Source organism: Bos grunniens, chromosome 15, assembly GCF_055505025.1.
Source record: "Bos grunniens cultivar Pamir isolate PY7600 chromosome 15, Bosgru_T2T1.0, whole genome shotgun sequence".
NCBI lineage: Eukaryota > Metazoa > Chordata > Mammalia > Artiodactyla > Bovidae > Bos > Bos grunniens.
In genome coordinates this window covers 43,736,352-43,760,882 of record NC_141179.1, presented here as the reverse complement: position 1 = coordinate 43,760,882, position 24,531 = coordinate 43,736,352, and the positions used below count along the sequence as shown (strand labels likewise).

Below are 24,531 nucleotides of genomic sequence, written 5' to 3'. Positions count from 1 at the left end.
ATTTAGGGATCATTTTAGACCTGGGTTTAGGGATCAGGAAAAAAAACATCTAACCTTGGAAGTTGAGGTAGCACTAAAAGTAGTGAGGTGTAGCACTAAAAGTAGTAAGCCTAATGTTGTTGAGGTTTCTCTCTTAAGTGTGTGGTGAAAATAATGAAATTGGTAGGCACTTGAAAATTTTGATGTTAGAAAATTAAAGAAGAAGGAACACTACACCATGATGGTGGCTTTATTTCTAGTCCTAACAGCTACACATTGTGAGCCCTCTAACTCTGGGGCTTGAAGTTAGCCTCTGATATCCTTTCTGGGTCCCACTCAAAGTAGCTGATGAACTGCTGCTTTTGTTCTGAGCAGGAAAGAAATATACCATTTACAGCATTGGTACTGGTGTTTTCTTGTGTTCCCACCAGCTACCCATCTTCCTGCTAAGGGATGTTCCAGCTGTTGCTCCAACCTCTGTCGGAGTGCCAGTTGTTGTAGTTCTGGTAAGTGAGTGACTGAGAGAGAATAATAATAACAAGCTGTCATTGTCATTGAGAAGGTTCAAGTCTCTCCTGCCCTGTAATCTTTAGTAGGAGAGAGTATGATAGGGATTTTTTAAATGGAAAACATAGGAGACTGCTGCAGTGGTGGAATTTCAGTTTATTTTCAGCCAGTGTTTGTGGAGCACAAGGTGTTCACAAGGGGCCTGTGTGGACTAAAGCAGTTCTACGAAAATGCATGCAGAAATCGAAAGTTGTGATGGCCTTCAGGAGCATAGATCCTTAGGAAATGCTTGTCAGTTGAAGGAGCATAGAAGGAACATTTGAAGAGAAAGATATGTCACACCACATGGAGTGAGCAAATAAAGACGCCGAGGCAGAAATGAGACACTGTCTTTAGTGGGTAGTGAGGAGACCACTGACTGGTATGGCTAACTTCTGGTGAGAGATTGGGGTTCGTTTTAAATTAGTAAATTGGGACCTTGTTAAAAGACGGTTTTGAATGCCAAGATGGGGAATTTGCATGTGATCTTTTACATGCAAATTGACTTCTTTTTTTAAAGAGGAAAGTGATTGGCTAGTTTTTGAGAATTCCCTGAGTATGGTTCACCAGATTGACACTGATAATAGGCTTTTATTTAAGAGGTGAGCTCCACATCCTATTCCTCCACCATCTTGATCGCTCCGTAGGCTTTTATTGGTATCACATTTTCATGCTTTCAGGAGCTTTCAGGTCTTATGGAATAGTATTTGTATCCTTCCATAAATTATTTTCATACTCAAACCCATTCCATTTTAAGACATTCTTCTCTCCTAACTCCCTCTCTGCACTGAGTGGTGGCCTGGAAGTTGGATGGTACAATATCTAAACTAATGAGTATGAAAATAATAATGTGGGCGATCGCTGGATTAGATAATGGAGAGAGGGTTGCATAATATAGTTCTCCTCTTTGTTGTTACAAGATAATATTGTCAGTAATTAATACAGCTTGTCTAATCAAATTGGAGAGTGCAAATGGCTTCCTTTTGTAAATTGTTACTGTTTTTATTGACTCAAAGAAATGTTCAGGTAACCTTTAAATGTATACTAGGTGTAATTTCTCAGCATATCAAATAATATTTAAAACTGTCAGTTAATTGTTTAATCTCAAATCATTATTAGCATGAGCATTGCTCTTATTTTAATCTTGGCAGTTTACTTTGCTTCCCGTTTCACCCAGTGGAAAAAACACTCCTGCCTTTTAGGAATGTCTACCTTTACCTTTAAAAATCTACTAACACACTCAATTCTTAGATACATTTTCTCCCTTTAGAAAAGCTAGTGGTAGATAAAACTGGGGTCTGATAGGGGAAATCAGTTACTTAATTAAAAAAAAAAAGCCAGTAGACCTTTTAATAGTACTGTTAAAATGCTAAGGATCTCTAAGGGGGAATGTCTCAGTTAGTCAGCACTTGTTTACTCATATCTTTGAAGCAAAATGTAAGTCAGAATTCAGGATTTTTCAAAGTTTACAAAGGTTTAACAAGGTTCACATAATATATTTTCTATTGAAATCTATACCAGTATCCAGGAATCAAACATTATTTTTTATACATGCTATAAGTATATGAATATTTAGTCCAAATGGGATAAACAGAGATCATCAACATCCTGTTGAGGTCAGGCTTTGTTGCCAGAAAGGTTACAAATTTATAGTGGTAACATGTCACTACAGTGATTTATAGTGCTTTTAGAAATAGAATATTTTCTGCTTTACAGACGCCATTTCTTCCATAATGCTTTTGGTGTATAAATCACATCAGCTCCTAATGTTTAAAAACCAAATCATTGTAGCTCCTCAGTTGTATCAGTATTCACAGTTAGTGATAACATAGTGAAATGGTTAAAGGGCAGATCCTGAATCTGCTAAGGTTCATACCTAGATTTATATATTGGGGAAGATATTTAACTACTCTGTGCCTCAGTTTCCTCAGCTATAGAAGTGAGAATATTAATGCGGCCTTGGAGGTTATTTACCTCATAATAAATACTCAGTAAATTTTAGATGTTCTCTTGTTATTTGAGGGTTTTCTCAAGTTGCTTTTTACCTATGGTTAAATTCCATAATAGGTTTTTCTTCTAGGACTATAAAATTGCTTAGAAAATATTTGCTTTTATCTGTATAAACAGGCAAGTAGTTTATATTTATAAATAAAATTGTAAATAAATTCTCACAGAATTAGTTTATATTCCTACCCAAAGGTATAAGAAACCAGAGGAACGGAGTCCATTGGTAGCAGCAATGCAGCATTTCCTGCCAGTTTTAAAGGACCGTTTTATCCAGCTTCTTTCTGATCAGTCTGATCAATCTGTTCTCATTCAGAAACAAATTTTCAAGATCTTCTATGCTCTTGTTCAGGTAATTTTATAAAGTAGTTTTTAATATATAAAGTCCACTATCATTTGGCACCATTAATGATGGTAAAGAATATCTTTCAGCTTAAGAATTCACAAAACTGAAAATCAGTTCTTAGAGTTTACATCTGACATGTGCTTTGTCATGCCATATATGTGTAGATTGTCCCACTAATTACAAAACCTATTCCTAAGCTTGACACAAAATGATTAATACTGTGGATTTGACTTTATATATTCTAAATCTTCCTGGGATAAAAGACCCAACTAAGGAAATGGTGGTATCTATAGTCTCAGTGGACTGTAATTACTTATGAAACAGAGTTTTCGATTAGGATTAAAATTCTTGCTCTTCTTGTGCCACATGGCCAAGAGAGATTTGTCTCATCTGCCAGAGTCTTTGGTTCAATTCATACCATTACTTATTTTTTATAAATCTCATTTAAATAGACTTTATTTCCACTAAGGTTATTATAACGGACTGCCATTGTTTGGTTGGATTTTTCATGCTATTGCTAGATCTTTAAAGATAATCTAATATCTTTCTAATGACTCCTTATACAATTTTTAAAGAAATGAAAGTTCTTTTCATAAGTTATTCTAGGGCATAGGACCCAATTGATTTTTTGAGACTAGCATACCCTGAAATCAAAATATAGTACTGGCTCATTTGTGAAAATAGAGGTCCTGAAATGCTAAATAGGATATTGATTTTAAGTTCCTATTAAGTGATATGATTTACCCCAGAAACATGAGAATGTCAAGAGTGAAAAACCAGTTTTTGTGATTAAGTTTTATGTTATGCAAAAAGAGACCTGTAAACAATCTTTAAGGATGGTAGATAAAGTATTTGATAAAATAATCATTTCTGCTTTAAAAAAAATTAACAAGTATCCTGGAATAGAAATTTCCTTAACTCAATAAAAGATATCGTACCTTATGGTGAAAATTAGATGTATTCCCAGAAATTTGGGAATCAGACAAGAATGCTCACTGTCTTTGCCACAGTTGACCATTGTACATAAACTAACCAAATCAGCCAGATGAGAAATTTGCCTATCTACTAAAAGAGGAAATGTGGATTGCATGAAGTACGTTTTAGGTTTTATAAAGAGTAAAAGGTAAAGATTTTAAAATATTGATTCTTGATTTTAATTTAGTATACATTACCACTGGAGCTGATAAACCAACAGAATCTGACAGAATGGATAGAAATTTTAAAGACTGTTGTGAACAGGGATGTACCTAATGTAAGTGTATTTCCTATATCACTGAACTTAAATATTTAGTTACCTTTTGAGAATTTTAATTGATATTTTCTAAAACATTCTTTGTGAATGTATGTATTTTGTGATGCAAGTTTTTCTAAATACATGTTTCATTTGTTTATATATGTGAGTATATTAAGGGAAAAATTATAAAGGTTGTTATGTGTATTATTTAAGGTGCTTATATATAGCTTATTTTTTCCATCCTAATTCTCTGTTCTTCAGTTTTTAACTGAGTTCATAAAATGTATCACCTGACATAGTTAGGAATTTTTTTTCTTATAGTGAGAACTTTTAAATATACTGTCCTAGCAACCTTCAGATAAACAATATTTTTTTGTTATTTATTATTTATCAAATCTATAGATACCGTGTCCCCAGAATTTATTTATCATATACCTGGAAATTTGTACCTTTACACCATCTTCCAAAACTTACTGTAGTAAACATTTTGCAGTTTATACATATATCAAATTATTCTGTTTATACCTTAAAACTAACACAATGTTAGATATCAATTATATCTCAAAAAGAAACAAAGAGCCTGTAGCTGGATTTTAATCTAGTGATTTGTCAGACTTGGATAAACTGAAGAAGAACTTGATTTACAAGTTGGTCAGACTTTGTTGTTAGTTATATTACTTGGTTTTAAAATAACAACCTTATAGAGATCTAACTCAAATACCATAAAATTCACTATTTTAGTGTACAATTCATTGGTTTTTCAGTCCCATAAACAGAATTGTCCATAAAAAAAAATCTTATTTTTTTCACATTTAATAACAATTTTTTAAATAACCACAATTTTTCTTTATAATCTAGTTTTCTAGAGAGGTAGCGAATTTTCAATTCCTGAATCCCTAGTGTGTTTTAAGTACTTTTGCATACCTTGCTTATCTAATGTTCAAAAAAAAAAAAATCCTGAATTTATTTAAACAGAGGCATAGAAGGGTTATGTAATTTACCAACATAATTTTTTTTAGTGGAATAAGTGAGACTAATCTGTTTTGTAATTTAGTTTGCATTTTAGTGCTCAAATTTTTATTTTAAAAATACACTGAAGAAGTAAATAGGACCTTCCTTCCACTCCATAGAAAAGTGATTTGATGAGTTATTTTCTGTACACATTTAATAGGTATGAAATATAACTTTGAGTTTTCATAACTATATTCTGCATCTTTTTTGGTATCATTTGTAATAATAAACATGCACATATAAGTAAACAGTTTGAGTTGTAGCAGTCATATTCACTCAAATAACCAGCACCTAGAATATTTGCTCATGGCTGGATCTAGTCATTCTACCATCACCATTCTAATTTCTAGCACCATATATTAATTTTGCCTGCATAGAATCTAATAAAAAGGTGATTTTTTTTTGTATCTACTTTTACTTAATATACTTATGATGCATTCATGTTGTGTTATGGTAGTTCCTTTTTATTGACAAGTGGTATCCCATTGTAAGGATGTTCTATATTTATTTACAAGTTAATGTGTATCTGGGTGGTTTCAAGATTTTAGTGTTACAAATAAGGCTGCTATGAATGTATATGTTTAATTTTATAAATAACTTCCAAAGTAGTTGTATCATTGCTGTCACTGGCAGTGTATGGAAGTTTTGGTTGTTTCACAGTCTCATTTCTTTGTCTTTAAAAATATGTCATGACTGTCTTAGGTCAGTAATACAATGAGCCAGTTCATTCTTTTAATGGTTGTGTAGTAGTCTGTTATGGATGTTCCGTAATTAAACATCTCCTTATTAATGAGTGTTTAGTTCTTGGCATTTTTCTCTGTTACAAATAGTTTTGTAAATGAATATTTTCATCTGTTTATATATTTAAACTAGTATTTCTGAAAGTAGATTTTTTAAATGGAGCTTTTTGTGCCCTTTTGATTTGTGCCCTTTAACTATACTGGTTTTAGTTAAGCTGCTTGCCCAGGCCTTTATTTGTATTATTTGGATCATGACTAAAATGTTTTTGAGTTTAAACTTTTATACGACTTTGAAAAAGCATGTCCTTTGTAACTAAGTAGTGAAGCAAAACGCCTCTTATAAACAAAGGTTAGTACTTTTCCAAGTATATCGTTTTATAATGAGGCCAATGTTGGAGGAGCATTCATGTTTTTGTGAATCTGTTCTGAACTCACTCTGTATTCCTTTTAGATTATGTTGTCTGTCATTAAATAAATGTCTCTTTAAAGGAAACACTTCAAGTTGAAGAAGATGATAGACCTGAGTTACCATGGTGGAAATGTAAGAAGTGGGCTTTACATATCTTAGCAAGGCTTTTTGAAAGGTAAACACTTCTCATTATGTGATAACTTAAGTTTTTGGTTTTTTTTTTCAATCTTCACGATTTGGTACTATTTTAATAAGTGTTGATATAAAACATTATAAAGACATGATGGGCATTTTAATGTTCTTTTAGGTATGGAAGTCCTGGCAATGTTTCCAAAGAGTATAATGAATTTGCTGAAGTATTTCTGAAAGCATTTGCTGTTGGTGTCCAACAAGTAAGTTTAACATAAATTTTTCCATGTAAAAACATGGCGCTGTTAATTTATCTTGCTTATTTCTAGTTTCTTTGTCATCCAAAGATTGCATGTAGCAGTCTTTAACATCTTGAACACTGTAGTTAGCAAATGTTTTAGTCTCAGGACTTCCTTACAATCTGGATAATGGATTGTATTATATGTAATGATATTTACCGTTTTAAAAACTGAGACAAAATTTAACAGTATTAATTTATTTAAAAGTAATAGCAAATCTGCCACATATTAATAGAATACATGTTTTTTGTTGTTGTTGTTGAAAATAGCTCTTTTCCAAAATGAAAAATTTTTAGCAGGAGGAAATGGCATCGTTGCACATTTTTACTAATATCTTTAATGTCTGCCTTACTAAAAGGTAGCCATATACCACATCTGCCTCTCTCTTCATTGTTTTAATTTTTTCTAATGGAAGTAAATAAAGATTATTTGGTCTCAAAGATAAGTTGGAAAAGAAAAGACTGATTTAATATACTTTACACATAATTGTGGAAATTTTTTATATCATGCCAACATTTGACAGTGGTATTTTCTTAAAGGTTAATTGCAATGTAGAGTTTGAAACTATAGCAATAAACATCTCATATTCTGTTATATTAACATTCATTGGTTTGGTATTGTACTTTGAATGGGTCTTTTATCCATGTATGATTTTGTAATCCTGCCTTGGTCATTGGAAAATATTGACTTAGTGCGTCAGTGGCAATTTTCTGAATGTTAATTGATTTCATTATGTAACTTTAAAAATTTTCATTCTCAGAAGTATCTTTAAATATTTAAAAGCTGTCAAGTGGAACTAAGTGGTGGGTGTAAGATTTTGAGAATTCTAGTTTTGCTTGAAGTCTCGGATTTTAATACCAGTAACATATTCTCACTTCAGTGAGAGGCTCATTTTGTTCATTTTTGAGGAAAAAAAAAATCTGCCATATACACAAGTCTAAATAACCATAATTTTATCAATCAGTTTTTCGTTCAAGCTTATGGTATTTGTTGGAAAAAACTTTTTCATTTCTGACTCTTGTTTCTCTTGGAAATTAATCTTTCGCCTTTTACTGAAGGTTTGCCTAGGGAGGGATAGGCAAGTGTTGCTTCATTTTTTTTGAGGCCTTGTGAGATAAACAAGGCCCCCCAAAAAGCTGTTTCCGCTTTTCTTCCAAGCATTGTACTTTGGTATGTAGCAGAAGTGCTGCATGTATGCATTACTGGTTCGTGAAGGACATTCCTAAGGAAAGTTTGTTCTGTGACTATGTGGCTGTAAAGAATATGGTGGCTGCTAGTACACTTTATCCCGCTCTGTTGACTCATGTTGGGCCCCTGAAGTTTTACCACCACCACTTTTGTATCACTGATGCAAGTGTCAACATAGTAAAAATGGCAAATAATGACTGAGCATTATTACAAAAATAGTTTTGACCTGTCAGACCCTCTGAGGTCATATTTTAACAACTGCTATTCTCAAATATCAAAGATGAATAAGAACTCTTAGCAGACATTAACTGCTTAAATGGTTTGGGTAAGATTTTCCTAAAAGTTGATTTTAACAATATAGTGCTGTCTTAGTGGTGTGTTCATAAATAGCATATGATTTTTTCTTCTTGTATTTAATCCTTTACGTACTCATAAAGAAACTCATCTTTTGATGTACAATGTTACCTCAATTTGTTTGTTTTACTTTGGGAATAAATATAGTTCTCCAATACATAATTTTAAAAATTCCTTTTTAATAGAATCTGGTGGTTATTTTATGATGATGATCTGGGTAGTGTCAGATGTTTTTGCTAGCTTGTAAATGGTTAAACTCTATTTAAGCTTTGGATTTTGATCAAATTTTTTTTCAAAGGTTTTATTGAAGGTGTTATATCAGTACAAGGAGAAGCAATATATGGCTCCCCGAGTTTTACAACAGACGTTAAATTATATTAATCAAGGAGTTTCCCATGCTCTCACCTGGAAGAATCTGAAGCCTCATATACAAGTAACAATTTTCTATCTGAACTATTTTTCTAGAAAATATAATGGAAATAACATTAATTATCAAAAAGGTTGAAAAAATCCGTTTTTTAATGTGTGTTACTTGGTCTAGTTCTGATAGTTTTATATTAGAAAAATAAAGTAACACCCTGAAAAACTTTATAAAAGATATTTTCTGAATATTCAGTTTATTTGTTTAATCTGAAACTATTATCTAAAAATTTGCCTTCAAGTTCTGACTGTTAGATCATGATTAGTTTAACATGACTAGTTAACATGTAATTTGGAATAGACAAAGGACTATTTCACCAAATTACTTTTGAGGCTAATTGGCTTATGTATTGTTTCCAGTAGTGTATTTGCTTTGTTTTTAACTGTAGGGTTTGATGGACTAAAACTTCACTTTGTATTTTCTAAGAATACTTAATTGCTATCTGTGTATGTATAGGCTTATTTTATGACATGTGCCTTACCCTTGTTGCACAGAGGGTAAGATTATGTACGTTGGTGGTTGATCTGAGAATGCATTTTAATGCATTTATATTTTACTGAAGTTTGATATTAAGCTTTAAAACACATGCTGTAGAGTTATTTTTATTTTAGCACTTATTAGAAATTTGAAAACTGAATTAAGGTTACTTTCTTAACTTTTAAATTGCAGGGCATTATCCAAGATGTTATTTTTCCATTGATGTGCTATACAGATGCTGATGAGGAACTTTGGCAAGAAGACCCTTATGAATATATACGCATGAAGTTTGGTGAGGACATTTTACTTTTTTAGAGACAAAATATGTCAGTAGTTAAGGTTCTATATGATAAACCTTGAATATTAAGGCCTCACCTTTGGAACTGAAAAATCTTCCATTATTTTAATATAATTTATCCATTGTTAAGTCATTTGGGAAGCTTTTCATTAGTTTGGTCATTTGATAATGATAATCCTCATTTTTAGCAGATGTAAATACAATAGTGTTAGTAGGTTATGACTGTTGGATATACCTCTGGCACATGCCAGAACTGTTAGAAATTCAAGGGTACGCCTTAACACTAAGTATCTGAACTGTGCTTTTGGATCCCATGTCAGTCATCATGTGTATGGAAGTTGAGAAGACGCATACGGGAAGCTGGAGTCATACGGAGTCTCTGCATGGAACTAAAGAATTGTAATTTGGCTAATGTTGAGTATTAGTCTTTCTTCCTACCAAAATCTTACGTACTTTCAGTAGTTGGTATTTTTGTGACCCCATTGTGAAAATTCTCACAGTAGTGGGGCTTCATATGATAGAAAATAATCATTGGGAGAAGTTAATGGATTAAGATTTAATTCGTACAGGAAAGACAAGGCATTAGGCTTTTGCAAAATTCTGTGGAGATCTGGATTTGTTTTCATGCTTGTCTTTGAAGATTTAGCAAAAATTTAAGGTCCTATTTTGTTATCACTGAAAATCATTTGTAAACTATATGAAAATGTTTGGTGAAAAATTTGAAATTACTATTTTTCTATATTCTGTGTTAATTTTAAATTTATTCTCCAGATGTATTTGAGGATTTCATCTCTCCTACCACCGCTGCCCAGACACTCTTGTTTACAGCCTGTAGTAAGAGGAAAGAGGTGGGTTATTTAGTATGTGGATAACTTTTGCTTTAATATTTAAAATATGTTCAGATATACACTTAGGATGTTTTTTTGTTTATTTTATTGAAGTATAGTTCATTTACAGTGGTAATTTCTGCTATTCAGCATAGTGATTCAGTTACATATATAGTTTATCACAGGATATTGAATATATTTCATCCTGCTATACCGCAGGACCTTGTTGTTTATCCATTCTGTATATAATAGTTTGCATCTTCTAAACCCAAACTTTTAGTTCTTAATGGTTACTTAAGATCATCTTGTCATCAGTGCTTTAGAAGGATTTTTGGATATCCGGTAAAGCAGTACTTTTCTCTGTTAATCTAGGTACTACAAAAGACTATGGGATTTTGCTACCAGATTCTCACAGAACCAAATGCTGATCCTCGAAAAAAAGATGGAGCCCTGCATATGATTGGTTCTTTAGCTGAAATACTTCTGAAGGTATTTGTGTGTGTGTGTGTGTGTGTGTGTGTGTGTGTGTGCGCGCGCGCGCGCGCACGCACACGTGCATGCAATTAGTTTGTTTTAATAGTGGCAATTGAGATAAAACTGAATTGAGGTATAGTTCATATACCAGGGAACGCCCTGTAGCTCAGATGATAAAAATCTGCCTGCAGTGCAGGAGACCCGGGTTTGATCCCTGGGTTGGGAAGATACCCTGGAAAAGGGAATGGCAACCAAATCCAATATTCTTGCCTGGAGAAGTCCATGCACAGACCATGGGGTTGCAAAGAGTCGGACACTACTGAGCAATTTTCGTATACCATATGGTTTGTCCATTTAAACTGTACAGTTCGGTTGTTTTTCTTATAAAGAATTGTGCCACCATCAACTCTAATTCCAAAGAGTTTTCATCATCCCCAAAAGAAACTAGGTCACTCCCCATTTTCTCCCAAATCTCCTAGCCCTAGTTGTAATCTCCTTTATGTCTCTGATAATGGATTTTTCTATTCTGGACATTTCATATAAATGGAATACGTACCTGTGACTTGAATTGCTGATGAAATGTTGGGAGACTGCTGGACTGTTTTCCAAAGTGGCTGTACCATTTTTTATGTATTAATTAGCAGTGTGTGACGACGGTTCCAGTGTCTTTGTCTTTATCAACACTTGGCTATTGTCTGTCTTTTAAAGATATAGCCATCCCAGTTGGTATCGAATGGTAATTTCACTGTGGTTTTAATTTACATTTCCCTCACGACTAATGATACTGAGAATCTTTTTTTATGCTTATTGTCCAGTCTTCCTCGGAGAAATTTCTGTTCAAATCTTTTGTCTATTTTAAATGGAGGTATTTATCTTTTTACTGTGGCTTGTTAGAGTTCTGATATATATATATATATATATATATCTTTTTTTTTTTTTAATCTAATTTTTTTGGCCACACTGGGTGGCTTGTGGGATCTTAGTTTCCCAGCTAGGGATCAAACCTGGACCCTTGGGTATAAAAGTGTAGAGTCCTCACCTCTGAACCACCAGGGAATTCCCTGTATATTCTAAATGCTATGCTTTTAAAAAGCTTTCAAATACAGTTGACCTCTGAACAACACAGGTTTGAACTTTTTTCAGGTTCACTTAACATGTGGATTTTTTAAGTAGTAAATACTACAGTCGGTTGAATCCACAAATGGAGTTGTTTGAATCCGCAGATGCAGAATCACAGATATGCAGGGCTAATTGCAAATTAAGTGGCAGATTTTCAACTGCACAGAGGGTTGGTGTGCCAACCGCCTCATTATTCAAAGATTAGCTGTATGTGATTTGCAAGTATTTTCTACCATTCTGTGGATTATCTTTTATCTTTTCACATTCTTGATGGTGTCCTTTAAGGTACAGTTTCTTATGATTTTGAAAGTGTCTTCTATATTTCTTTGTTATTGCTTGTGCTGAAGGTAATTCTTTTTGCATGAATTATTTTCTTTTCATATTGTATTAAATTGTAGTATTTTTTCTTCTCAGAAAATTGGTTTTGCTGGAAATTTGTAAACCTGAATATATCCCTTCCCATTATTATCTTGAGAGCAGAATATTTCTAAATCTATGCTGTATTGTTCATGTAGAACCTTTCCAGAGAGGTTCTTTCATTATAATAATTTTATAAGAGAAAAATGTTTTGTAAGATAAGGAATAAAATTAACCATTCTTCTATTACTTAAACACCACTGGTGTTAATGTTCAACATAATTGCTTTGTAAACAAACGATGTAAAAAGATTAAAAAACGTATAGTGATTTTGATGTTAATGTTTGAGAATTAAGATGTTTTGACATCATTAGTCATTTTAAGGATTTGTGTATCTGTTTGATATTTGAGATGATTATATTTGTTTATTTTTACAGAAAAAGATCTACAAAGATCAGATGGAATACATGTTGCAGAACCATGTATTCCCTCTCTTCAGCAGTGAACTAGGCTACATGAGAGCCAGGGTATGTTTTAAAGCTGTATTGTTTTGTGTATTTATGTCTTATAATGAATAACCGCTTATGTGGACTTTTATGTGTTATCCTAGACTTTTGTGTTTCTTTAAATGGCTGCTCATAATGTGTGCATAGTTTTCATCTGTGTCTGATAGCAGCATCTGTCTGTGTTTTGCATTCAGATCTTGCTATCCACACAAACATCATGCAGCCAAAGAGTAAGTTGGGATCATAGTACTGGTCTAGTGTTGTCTCTTTTGACTTTATCTACCACTGGCCAGCCTCCAAATTCCCACACAAGAACTTTGGCACTAGAAATATTGTCACATGGTAGAATTTAATGTAAGACACCTATAGTAACTCACTGCATTTTTTTTTTAAAGGCTTGCTGGGTCCTTCACTACTTTTGTGAAGTGAAGTTCAAAAGTGACCAGAACTTGCAAACAGCCCTAGAACTGACCCGAAGATGTCTGATAGATGATAGGGAAATGCCTGTTAAAGTGGAAGCTGCCATTGCACTTCAAGTGCTGATCAGCAATCAAGAGAAAGGTAAAAGATTTGTATATGTAAGACATAGTCCTAAAAACTTGACATATTGTCTTCCTTTTTATTTGAAGGTATTTCTTGTTTACTCTTTGGTATATATTGATTCAGGATTTGAGGAGTTTTAGCTGTTGGCACCAGAAGTTTTTTCCTCTTTCTCTTACAGCTAAAGAATATATCACACCATTCATCAGACCCGTCATGCAGGCTCTTCTTCACATTATAAGAGAAACAGAAAATGATGATCTTACCAATGTAATTCAGAAAATGATCTGCGAGTACAGTGAAGAAGTTACTCCTATTGCAGTAGAAATGACACAGCATTTGGTATGTTATTTGATCAGTAATGTATGCATTACTTAGATTACAGCAGGTGTTTTCACAGAGCTTACTGTATATCAGGCATCATTCTAAGTCCTTGATACATATTTTAACTCATTTAATTCTCATACAGTCCTATGTGAGGAATATTCCTCTACCGAAAGAAAATGTGAGTTATGAAAAGGTTAATTAACTTGCCCAAGTTAGAAGGGGTGGGGCTCCTTCTAACTTGGAGTGGATTGTCATTTCCTTCTCCAGGGGATCTTGTCAACCAGGAATCAACCCCTCATCTCTTAGTTCTACATTGGCAGCCGGGTTCTTTACTAGTAGTGCCACATGGGAAGCCCCAAATGTCAGCCAGTAATACTAATGTTCATAATATTAAGCATTTTCTATGCCTTGCCTCATTTAATCCTCACAGTATCTCTATGAATATGTCAGGAAAAAGAGGTCAAGTAGTCTGTTTGAAGTGACCCAGTAAGTGGTAGAGCAGTACCATTGACTATATAATATTAATTGATTTGGAAATGCCAGTTGTGCTGTCTTAGAACATTTTAAAAACTATGTTTTAGACAAAAATATGTTTATACTGCTTTAAGGGCAAAGCTTAATTATATTCTCTTCAATGTAGGCAATGACTTTTAATCAAGTAATCCAGACTGGGCCAGATGAAGAAGGAAGTGATGATAAAGCAGTTACTGCTATGGGAATCCTGAATACCATCGACACGCTTCTTAGTGTAGTTGAAGATCATAAAGAAGTAAGAAAATAATCCAGTGCTATAAAGTTTTAGGGAATTTCAAGCCATTCTTCATCAGTTGTTCTGTGCTTTTGGGGGGCCTCTGACGTATAGTCTTTGGTCATCTTCTCACATACCTTGATTTTTGCTATCTTTTAACTAGTAGTACCCTTTTCATAGTACCTTATAAATATTTTAGAAGAAATAGGAGGGAGGTATTTGTATCTTTGCCTCAAAGCTCTGAGTTTGGGGTTACCTTTCTCAGATCTAAAAAGTATAGTGAAAAAAGAAACAAAAAACAAAAAAAAAAAACAAACAAAAGTATAGTGATTCCTAGGAAAACTTACTCTTGCTAGTTTTTCTTTTTAATAAATAAATTTTTTAGTTAGGGTATAATCCGTATAACATATACCACCTTAACCATTTTTAGGTGTACACTGTATGTATTCCAAATGGATGTCCTGCTTCCTGCACTTTTTAACATTATGATGACTGTTAGGAATTTGGGATCCAATTAAGGATCATACTGATAATTAAAGGGGAATTTGTATATTCTATCTATCTTGTATGACTTGGGTGCACTGCTCACTGTTAGATAAATGGAGCTGACTTAAAAATTACTGGGAGTGGTAGGATTAATACCTTCTTTTAAATAATTTTTCAGTAAGCTATTGATTTGTATCTCTGTTAACTTCACTTACATTTGGCTGAATTATAAGATTTTAGTCTCTGCAGAATGATGTGGCTCCATTTTTCTAGGAAATTTTTTTTTCTTATAGTAAACTATACTTGTTATTTCTTGTTTGTCTGATTGTAATGGTATTAAGTTTCATTCCCAGATTGATTCACAATTTTGAAACATTCCATTTTGAAACAAAGGCTTAAAATAATTTGTTGACAATATTGACTTTACATGTAAATGCATTGAATTATTATATTATTTAATAATTCACTCAGTGTGCTGCAATTCCATATGATTTTTTTCTTCTCTTTTAGATAACCCAGCAGCTTGAAGGAATCTGCTTGCAGGTCATTGGAACTGTTTTACAGCAGCATGTCTTAGGTAGGTACCTCTGATTGTTCTAAGAATATCCTACTATTTCATATGAGCAAGCATTGTCCTAATGACTTGGTACTCTCTTTTAGAATTCTATGAGGAGATCTTCTCTTTAGCACACAGTTTGACATGTCAACAAGTGTCTCCACAGATGTGGCAGTTACTACCTCTGGTATTTGAGGTTTTTCAGCAAGATGGTTTTGATTACTTTACAGGTAGGTGAAATCATCATAGAAATACTTAGGGTTCCCCCTGTTTGTATTCAGTTTTAGTATATCACTTGAACACAAAGTTTTGCATATTCTTAAATGCTTCCTTGTTTGGATAAGTTATCAGTAGTAATTAATGCTCCAAGATGACCCTAGCTTTGATTTCCATTATACATTTTGTTTTAGTTATCACTTGAGATTTTTTTCACTAAAACACATATTCTTAAGTTTCTGTTTCCTTTCAGTCTTCTTTGTATAATCTTTAACATAATCTTTATGTTTACTAAATATGAAGGAATATACTTTAATAATAGGCTCATTTTTACATTTAATTACAAATTAATAATTAAAAGTGAATGTTAGGGATAAAACATTCAGACTTGCTTCTTTTTCTTAGATTTTTCAGAAACACAGCATTTATGTTAGTAAAGATATTTAACTTACATTTTTTATTAATACAGATATGATGCCTCTGCTTCATAATTATGTAACAGTTGATACAGACACACTTCTATCTGATACCAAGTACCTTGAAATGATATACAGTATGTGCAAAAAGGTAGGTCACCCTAATACAAGAACATGTGAGGCTTATATTATAAAAAGTACAAAATTGTAAAGAGACATGATACTACATTATGGTAAATATCATATGAGTTTGACATAATAAGGGTTATTTAAAAGTTATCAACAAAATGGCTTTGATTCCTAGATCTCTCATTGATGACTTTGACAAGTATTTATGTCTACCTTCTGGTATTTAATTAGAGCTACGTTTCTTGATTTTAGTGCCTGGATCTTATCTTAGCTTGTTCCCTGCTAAGTTTTGAATCAAAAGAAGAAAAGGCCAGAAATGATCAACAGTGTTTTATAAAGAACATTCTCAGACTCAAAGATACAGAAAAGAAACTAATGGTTACCAAAAGGGGAGGGAGGGTATAAATTATGAGATTGGGATTAACAGATACGATCTACTGTATATAAAATTAATAAACAACAAGCTTCTGCTGATGTTCAAATAAATAATAAACCATAATGGAAAATAATATGAAAAAGAACATGTATATGTATTAATGACTTCGCTGGTGGCTCAGTTGGTAAAGAATCTTCCTGCAGGAAACCCAGGTTCAGTCCCTCGGTGGGGAAGATCTCCTGGAGAAGGAAATGGCAACCCACTCCAGTATTCTTGCCTGGAAAATCTCATGGACAGAGGAGTGTAACAGGCTACAGTTCATGGGGTCACGAAGAGTTGGACACAACTTAGCGACTAAACCATACTATGTGTAAGTGAATCAACTTTGCTCTACACCAGAAATGAATACAACATTGTAAATCAACTACTTCAATAAGGGAAAAAAAAGAAAGGAACTCCTTGGAGGCTGTGGGTTTGCAGTAGCTGTACAGTATTAGTAAATAGCAAGATTATAAAATCTGAAGGTTCATTTTTAAAAAGTCAAAAGTACTAGGCCATTTTTGGAAAATCATAAGATACATATACATGGTGAATGTTGCCTTTTTTTTTTTTCCTCTTTAGAAGTAGGAGATAAAATGATTGATTGGGGTCCTTTGATATCAGAGTCAGTGTAATTGGTAACATGAGTTCCTTACATTATTTGTTGAGAACTCTCAGTCTGTTATTTAAAACCAGACATTAAAAAATGATTTTCCTCCATGAAGTTTTTAGATGTGTTTGTCATCCTCATTCTTTCTGAACACTTAGTTGCAGAATAATCTAGTTATGTTATTATTTATTGCTAATTGTTTATGTTGATGTTCTAGGAACAGAGATAGCTATGCCATCTATACTCCAATTTTAAAACACTTATCCTTAACCCTTTGATTCCTCTAGTGCTAATGAGCATGTGAATTACATGCTTTTATTTCTTCTCTGGGGACAACTTCTGCCATCAGCAGACTGCCTTTTCATCCTGCTCATCTCACAATCCATTGCCAGTATTTTTTTTTTTTAGACACAGTGGTTGTCAACTTGTTACAGTCCGGAATGGCACAACAGGGGAGGGCCTTTGATTATTTGGACCAATGTTACAAACAACTCCAAATCCTTACAGTTCTTTAGACTGTAGTCTGTGCAATCACTCATATTTATTTATTAGACTCTCTTAAATACTTAAGCAGTTACAGACTGATTTAAAGGTTTTGAGACGCCTCCTTGCAGTTTATATTTTGTGTTGATCAGGTTCTTACAGGAGTTGCAGGAGAAGATGCAGAGTGTCATGCAGCAAAATTGCTAGAGGTCATCATTCTGCAGTGCAAAGGGCGTGGCATTGACCAGGTCAGTGAAGCCATTAATGATTCAGATTGCAGGATTCAGAGAAGGAATCTTTCCTTCCGCTTTTTGTTTTTGGGCATTTGTTATATATATATATTGTATGTTGTTTATTATGACACCAAGAGAACATGTTAAAGTTGTTTAAAATTTAACCAATATTTAATAGTGATCATATATTTAATACGTATGGAAATAAACAAAATGATTACCACAGTAAGGTTAGTCAGTAGGAATATTTTGAATCCATGATTGCTCTTGTGGTGGGGCTCTCATATCAGTGAAGACTGATTTTTCTCTAAAATTGGATTTCCCACTGAAATGCTTCAGCAATAAAAATTATTGGATCATTTAATGGAAAAGGGTTTAGTTGAGGAAACCAGAAAATTAATATGGTTAGGATAGTTAATGCCTGCTGTTACTGACAGTTTTGAAATGTTTTGTTCTTTCTCTATAGTGTATTCCCTTATTTGTGGAAGCAGCTTTAGAGAGGCTGACGAGAGAGGTGAAGACAAGTGAACTTCGAACAATGTGCCTGCAAGTTGCCATTGCAGCTTTGTATTACAATCCACACCTACTTCTCAATACCTTAGAAAATCTTCGCTTCCCTAATAATGTTGAACCAGTTACAAATCATTTTATTACACAATGGCTTAATGATGTTGATTGTTTCTTGGGGTAAGTGACATGTACTGGGTCTTTGTTTATATAACTTTGTGAGGAACTGTGCAAAATTTTTTTAAGGAAAAGAAGAAAATATTTATTTTATTTTTTTCAGGCTTCACGACAGAAAGATGTGTGTTCTGGGCCTGTGTGCTCTTATTGATATGGAACAAATACCACAAGTTTTAAATCAGGTTTCTGGACAGATTTTGCCAGCTTTTATTCTTTTATTTAATGGATTAAAAAGAGCTTATGCCTGCCATGCAGAACACGAGAATGACAGTGACGATGACGATGAAGCTGAAGATGATGATGAAACGGGTAAGGGATTTGCAGTGTAGGAAGCCAGTCTTATTACCTAGTTAGAAATATCACTGGACTTATTCCTTTAGCCCTTCTTCTAATGAAATGTGGGATCATAGCTAAATATTTACACGTTCATTCATTCATAGACTGTTACTAGATTCCCACTGGAGTGTAAGGTCCATGAGGGCAGAACTTTGAGCTGTATCTCCATTACATAAAGCAGTTCTAGGCAAAAATGGCACCCCACTCCAGTACTCTTGCCTGGAAACTCCCATGGACGGAGGAGCCTGGAAGGCTGCAGTCCATGGGGTCGTTAAGAGTCAGACACGACTGAGCGACTTCACTTTCACTTTTCACTTTCATGCACTGGAGAAGGAAATGGCAACCCACTCCAGTGTTTTTGCCTGGAGAATCCCAGAGACGGGGTAGTCTGGTGGGCTGCCGTCTGGGGGGGTCGAAGAGAGTCAGACATGACTGAAGCGATGCAGCAGCAGCAGGCAAAAATGATTTTTGGTTTGGGGTTTTTAGTGTTTGTGAGCATCTAATACATTTCACCTGTGAGATACTACAGACCACAAGAGTAAAAATAGATGTTGTTTAAGTTATTGTAATGGTTCCAAAATATGATAATTGCCATTTTGGTCTTTTATCATATATTATTTTAGCCAGCCTTTTAAAAAAAATCTCATAAAAGGTATTCCTGTGGAAATAACAAACTATTGCTTTACTATTGGTATTTATTTGGTTTGGTAAATACCATAAGGTTCAGAGCATGCCAAGTGCTGGCTCTCATTCAGTCCATTTTCCAATTTTAGAATCTATATATAATATTAGAATACTGGAATCTAGATTATTAACAATTGTAGTTTTCTTAGATTTCTGTGAGAATTTTTTTCTATTTATTGCTGAATGTGTATTTAAACACCAATTCCTGGAACTCTCCCTTGAATTATTCAGTTGTGATTTTCCAACAACGATCATTGTCAGTGAGTTAAAATGAGTAACAGAATATTTCAGTGTTAACAAGAGCACCTTTTTATGACTTGGCAGAGGAACTGGGCAGTGATGAAGATGATATTGATGAAGATGGACAAGAATATTTAGAGATTCTGGCTAAGCAGGCGGGTGAAGATGGAGATGAGGAAGATTGGGAAGAAGATGATGCTGAAGAAACTGCCCTGGAAGGCTATTCTACAATCATTGATGATGAAGATAACCCTGTTGATGAGTATCAGATATTTAAAGCTATATTTCAGAGTAAGTTTACTTGTTCTTTGTAATTCAGATAGTTCCATATGACCCATTTTCCTGAATCAAACTGTTCTTCTTTATGTCTGCCCCCTAAGGAAGAGATTGGGGTATATCAAACCCAAACTAGAATACGATTTAGGATTGTTAGGCAAAGTAACCAAAGTTACTTCTCCTATTGCCTTAGACATTCAGAGTATTTTCCTCATCCTGTTATTTTACTTTTATTTAGACCATAATTTTGAAATAGGCACATCATAGGAAAATTGTATACTTCATTGTAGCCTCCCAGGTTTCCCCAGAAGTATCTACCCTTATGTTTCTTGTGTTTGTGTATTTTTCCCCCTGGCTAAACCTGTGCTTACCTATCTGAGAATTTGACCATTTTTTTTACATGTATAGTCTTGGGAATCTTTATTCTTTTCTCCTGCTTCACAATGTGTGGCTATAGACTGCTAGGTGCCACTTTTTGTTTTTGATAATCATTTACTTGGATTTCAACAAAATACAACATCAGTATTCTTTAACCTAGCTTAAGAAATTTAAATTGACACTATATTTGAACCTCCTTTCCTTCCAGTTAACTACTTTCCTAGTTTATCATCCCTATACATTATGAATTTTGATGTAGAATAAATTCTCTGATAAGCAAAGCATTAATCTTCCAAGCCCATGACAAAGCAGTTTTGATGCAAGGTTGCGGAAATGCAAGTAATTGTTTTGGGGCTATGTGGCAGGCTGTTAAAATTGATTGAAGTGCCAAGAACTGACTGGCTTTTGTCCTTGACTGTGTATTTTGTATACTTAAACACATGTTAATTCCTAAATGATGGTTTATAATAGAAGGCTCATGCACAGTAAAGGCAATAAAGTAGAATATCATGAGGAAATGAGTTTTCATTCTTGGGAATTACTCTGTAAAAATTTTTTATTTTGTGGAAAGCCTTTATAGAGAACATTTCTCTCACTCACTCACCATCCACACAAACCCCTTTCTGTAGCTAATTGAAACACAGACATATATAGTTAGACTTGTTACCATTATGTATCAACTTATCTAGTGCCTGTTTTCATTAAACAGTGAGATTTTTAACACCTGGTCTTGTGATATGCTGGGAAATTTTGTTATTCCTTCTTTCGGGTTGTATTTGACCATTATTTAGACTATAATATAAAAATATGTGAGTACTGCAGAGTACCTTTCTATGGAAAGACTACATATATTTAAGAAAGATTTTTGAATAAGAAATGCAGAAAAAAATAATTTACTTTGTACCATTCATCTCTTTTTTAAGGTTTCTGGGTTTTGTTTTTTAATGTAGGAGTTTGAGAATTATATCTAGAATGTGGGAATGTGTCCATTTTTAAGTTGCTTTAACTCTGAATCTTCTAAGGAGTTTGAGTTAACTTTATTACTAGTTTCCCTACTTTGTTACTTGTTAGATAACAACTGATTTAGGCTCTATTTACTAACGGTGAGGATTTTGAGCATGATTAGATTTTTGAGGCATAATGCTAAACCATAGCTTTTTTCCCCTGTATGTTTTTCTCACAAACAATTTAAAATACTGTAGGTAATTATTGGGAAAATATAAACGAGATCAGAATTTCAGTACTGGAGGTAGAGTAGAGGGAATAGAATAGTAGAGAACTACCAGGACTCTTACCGCCCTTTTTTACCTTGTTTTCTTTTTGATAGCTATACAAAATCGTAATCCTGTGTGGTATCAGGCTCTGACTCATGGTCTTAATGAAGAACAAAGAAAACAGTTACAAGATATAGCGACTCTAGCTGATCAAAGAAGAGCAGCCCATGGTATGTTACTTGACCCTCTTTAATGCAATTAATAAGTTTGATACAGCTTTAAACTTTAAATTTGGTGATTTAAATTATGTAAAAGCTACAGTTGTTGGAAGTGATAAGAAATTCACTCCAATCTGTAGGAATGAGATGAATTTTGGTTTTGGCCACAATTTCTTAATTTTAAGTGTAGTTGAAGACTATAATAAGGTTGCTAAACCTCATGAGGCTGGTTTGATAGTGGAAAATTCTGAAAACTGCCGTTTCTTAAAAGTATATTAAAGACATACATCATTTCTTTTCATCAGTAAACGTTTCATGCTTAACGATATATAAATGCTTTTCAATATAGGATATTTTAGGTAATACACATTCTAACAGTTTTGTAGGTCTTAATAACTGTGAGTAAGACTAGTTTTATATTCAGCGAGGGTCCTCCTTATAAAAAAGGAAGTATTTATACCTCCTTTCTAAAGTATTTATATTTGAATTTGCTTGCAGTAAATTCATTAGCTGTTACTACCTTTGGATTTGGATCTATTGATTCACTGTTTGACTCAAAATAGGGTATTTAAAGATTTTTCTTTTTAAACAATGGGAAGTAAAAATTGCCTAAGAAGTCTACAGCATACAGGAGAGTTCATCTTCTCTACATATTACACAATTCTCTTCTTTACATATGGAGGGAGAACAGAGACCAAAGTTTGGAACTTCCTGGCTAATATTGGTGGTTTAGCTGTTGTTAATGTCTGTTGGTTCCTTCTGTTCTCCAAAGTAGTAAGCTGATCGAATGCTCTACCAAACGTTTACTTTTTGTTTTTCTAGAATCCAAAATGATTGAGAAACATGGAGGATACAAATTCAGTGCTCCAGTCGTGCCAAGTTCTTTCAATTTTGGAGGCCCGGCACCAGGGATGAATTGAGTTACCACTTTCCTTCCTGCAGTGTGATTGTAGTGAAGAGCTTGTGTTCCTCCTAGTAGCGGTTCCAGAACTGGTTCATGTTATCTACTCTAAACTAATTGATCAATAGATGGACAAAGAAACCCCAGAAGGTGGGACTTGATCATGCAACTTGGCACTGAAAATGAAACTAGAGGGATTTTGGCCGGGGAGGGAGGTAACTTGGGGGGTAGGGAGTATTTTCTTTATTTTTTGAAGAAAGTAAGGATTTGACTGAAAGTTCAAGTGACACTGTGGAAATCTGCAACAGGAGGGGATGTCATGAAGGCAGCTTTTCTTTTTCTGAGGAAAAAAATAGGCATGGGCTACAGGACTATTTAAAATGTCTCATTTACAGTATAAGCTCAAAGGTAGATGTAATTTTTACACCTATGAGTATTTGTCCAATTTCTGTCTCTCCTTCACCATTGGGTATCTATTCTTTATATGTAAATAAGATAAGGTAATGGATAGCCTTATTCAATCTTCATCATTTTCATTCATCAAAGATTGTTCCTATGTAGATTATTGGACATTTATTGTAGCACTACATAACTGATTAAAAAAAAATCTGTAAATGAATTAGCACTTTCATATTGAAACAAGCCTGCTAGCCTATGTATAAAATAGCAAAATGTTTGCTGTTTATAAAAAGATGGGATGTAATGGGGTGGGGGGCAGGGGTAATTTCAAGTTATTAATTTAAAAATGAATTAGCAATTTTGTACCTGGTGACTTTGTGGTGCACTCACCTCTGATAGTGACTTGAATTCGGTATGTTAAAAGGGGTTAGTGATATTTCATTGCTGCTAAAAATGGCAACTCCCTCTGTGTCCTGTTTTTTTCTTAAAGCTCTCAGTGTACAAGTGGATATTTGGGTACAAGACCTTACTGTAACAAAGAGGAAAGGTGATATTTGAAGCATGTAAATTGGATATAAAGTTCTACTCTTAAAGAGTTGATCAAAGAGTATGACTAAACATCTATATATGCAATCTATTAAAAGAACTTAATTCGGCTCTTATGTCTTGATTTGATTGCAGTTTTTTTCTAATTATAAATTTTTTCCTCATTGATCTATTTTTATCCTATAACTAGAAAGAATAGGAAATGCACACTTTTAAAATTGACATTAACACCTGCCCACCTCCCTTTCCCATCTCCTCTGCCCCTCTTGTTGATGCTGGTATCTGATAGGCTGAAGGCACAGGGTTCCCTCCAAAAACCACTGTTGATACCACTGCAAAAACAAGCCAGCAACAAGACAACATGGAGAGGTTGGCTTGCTTCCCTCTCTTCTAACTGCATGTTCAAAAATAAGCTTTTATTGATCTTGAACATCTGTCAGATGAGTCATACATTGGGTTATTTTTTTATATACATGTATACACACAATATTTCAAATTGAAAGCAACATCTCAATGGATTCAAAACTATTGAGTGCTGTTGTCTATAACAGACTAGAAAATTTGTAAATGTAAAAATGAAACAAATGCACATATTATTTAAAATGCATAATGAAAACCCATTGGTGTTGTGTTTTTCTTGTATGCCAGTAATTAAGCCACTACTGTTGGCATTGTTTGGTTTTCTATTTTAACACTGAAGGAGTGAAAGTATTTCCTATATTTATGAATTTACTATGAAAATCTTGGCAAAAAAAGAAAAAAATGTTTATCTGAAATG

General features: G+C 33.7%; 1 protein-coding gene and 2 non-coding genes across 3 annotated transcripts in view; all 3 read left to right on the top strand.

The window, feature by feature from the left end:
- IPO7 (importin 7) overlaps positions 1-23,869 on the top strand; it is a 44,199-nt gene extending 20,330 nt beyond the window's left edge. Inside the window, exons 5-25 of the mRNA XM_086340104.1 lie at positions 2,725-2,881; positions 4,038-4,127; positions 6,350-6,444; positions 6,577-6,661; positions 8,538-8,672; positions 9,330-9,429; positions 10,207-10,283; positions 10,635-10,751; positions 12,650-12,739; positions 13,114-13,279; positions 13,440-13,600; positions 14,226-14,354; positions 15,330-15,396; positions 15,480-15,605; positions 16,061-16,158; positions 17,797-17,892; positions 18,344-18,564; positions 18,665-18,870; positions 19,906-20,112; positions 21,803-21,919; positions 22,730-23,869. Coding sequence (XP_086196230.1) covers positions 2,725-2,881; positions 4,038-4,127; positions 6,350-6,444; positions 6,577-6,661; positions 8,538-8,672; positions 9,330-9,429; positions 10,207-10,283; positions 10,635-10,751; positions 12,650-12,739; positions 13,114-13,279; positions 13,440-13,600; positions 14,226-14,354; positions 15,330-15,396; positions 15,480-15,605; positions 16,061-16,158; positions 17,797-17,892; positions 18,344-18,564; positions 18,665-18,870; positions 19,906-20,112; positions 21,803-21,919; positions 22,730-22,827 — 2,638 coding nt within the window. The 3' untranslated portion in view covers positions 22,828-23,869. The remainder of the gene's footprint in view (positions 1-2,724; positions 2,882-4,037; positions 4,128-6,349; positions 6,445-6,576; positions 6,662-8,537; positions 8,673-9,329; positions 9,430-10,206; positions 10,284-10,634; positions 10,752-12,649; positions 12,740-13,113; positions 13,280-13,439; positions 13,601-14,225; positions 14,355-15,329; positions 15,397-15,479; positions 15,606-16,060; positions 16,159-17,796; positions 17,893-18,343; positions 18,565-18,664; positions 18,871-19,905; positions 20,113-21,802; positions 21,920-22,729) is intronic.
- On the top strand, positions 7,710-7,822 carry LOC147357764 (U5 spliceosomal RNA). The gene has a single exon (XR_015142552.1). It is a non-coding gene; the product is annotated as a U5 spliceosomal RNA (small nuclear RNA).
- Positions 12,848-13,032, top strand: LOC147357763 (small nucleolar RNA SNORA23). The gene has a single exon (XR_015142516.1). It is a non-coding gene; the product is annotated as a small nucleolar RNA SNORA23 (small nucleolar RNA).
- Positions 23,870-24,531: the final 662 nt, after the last annotated feature.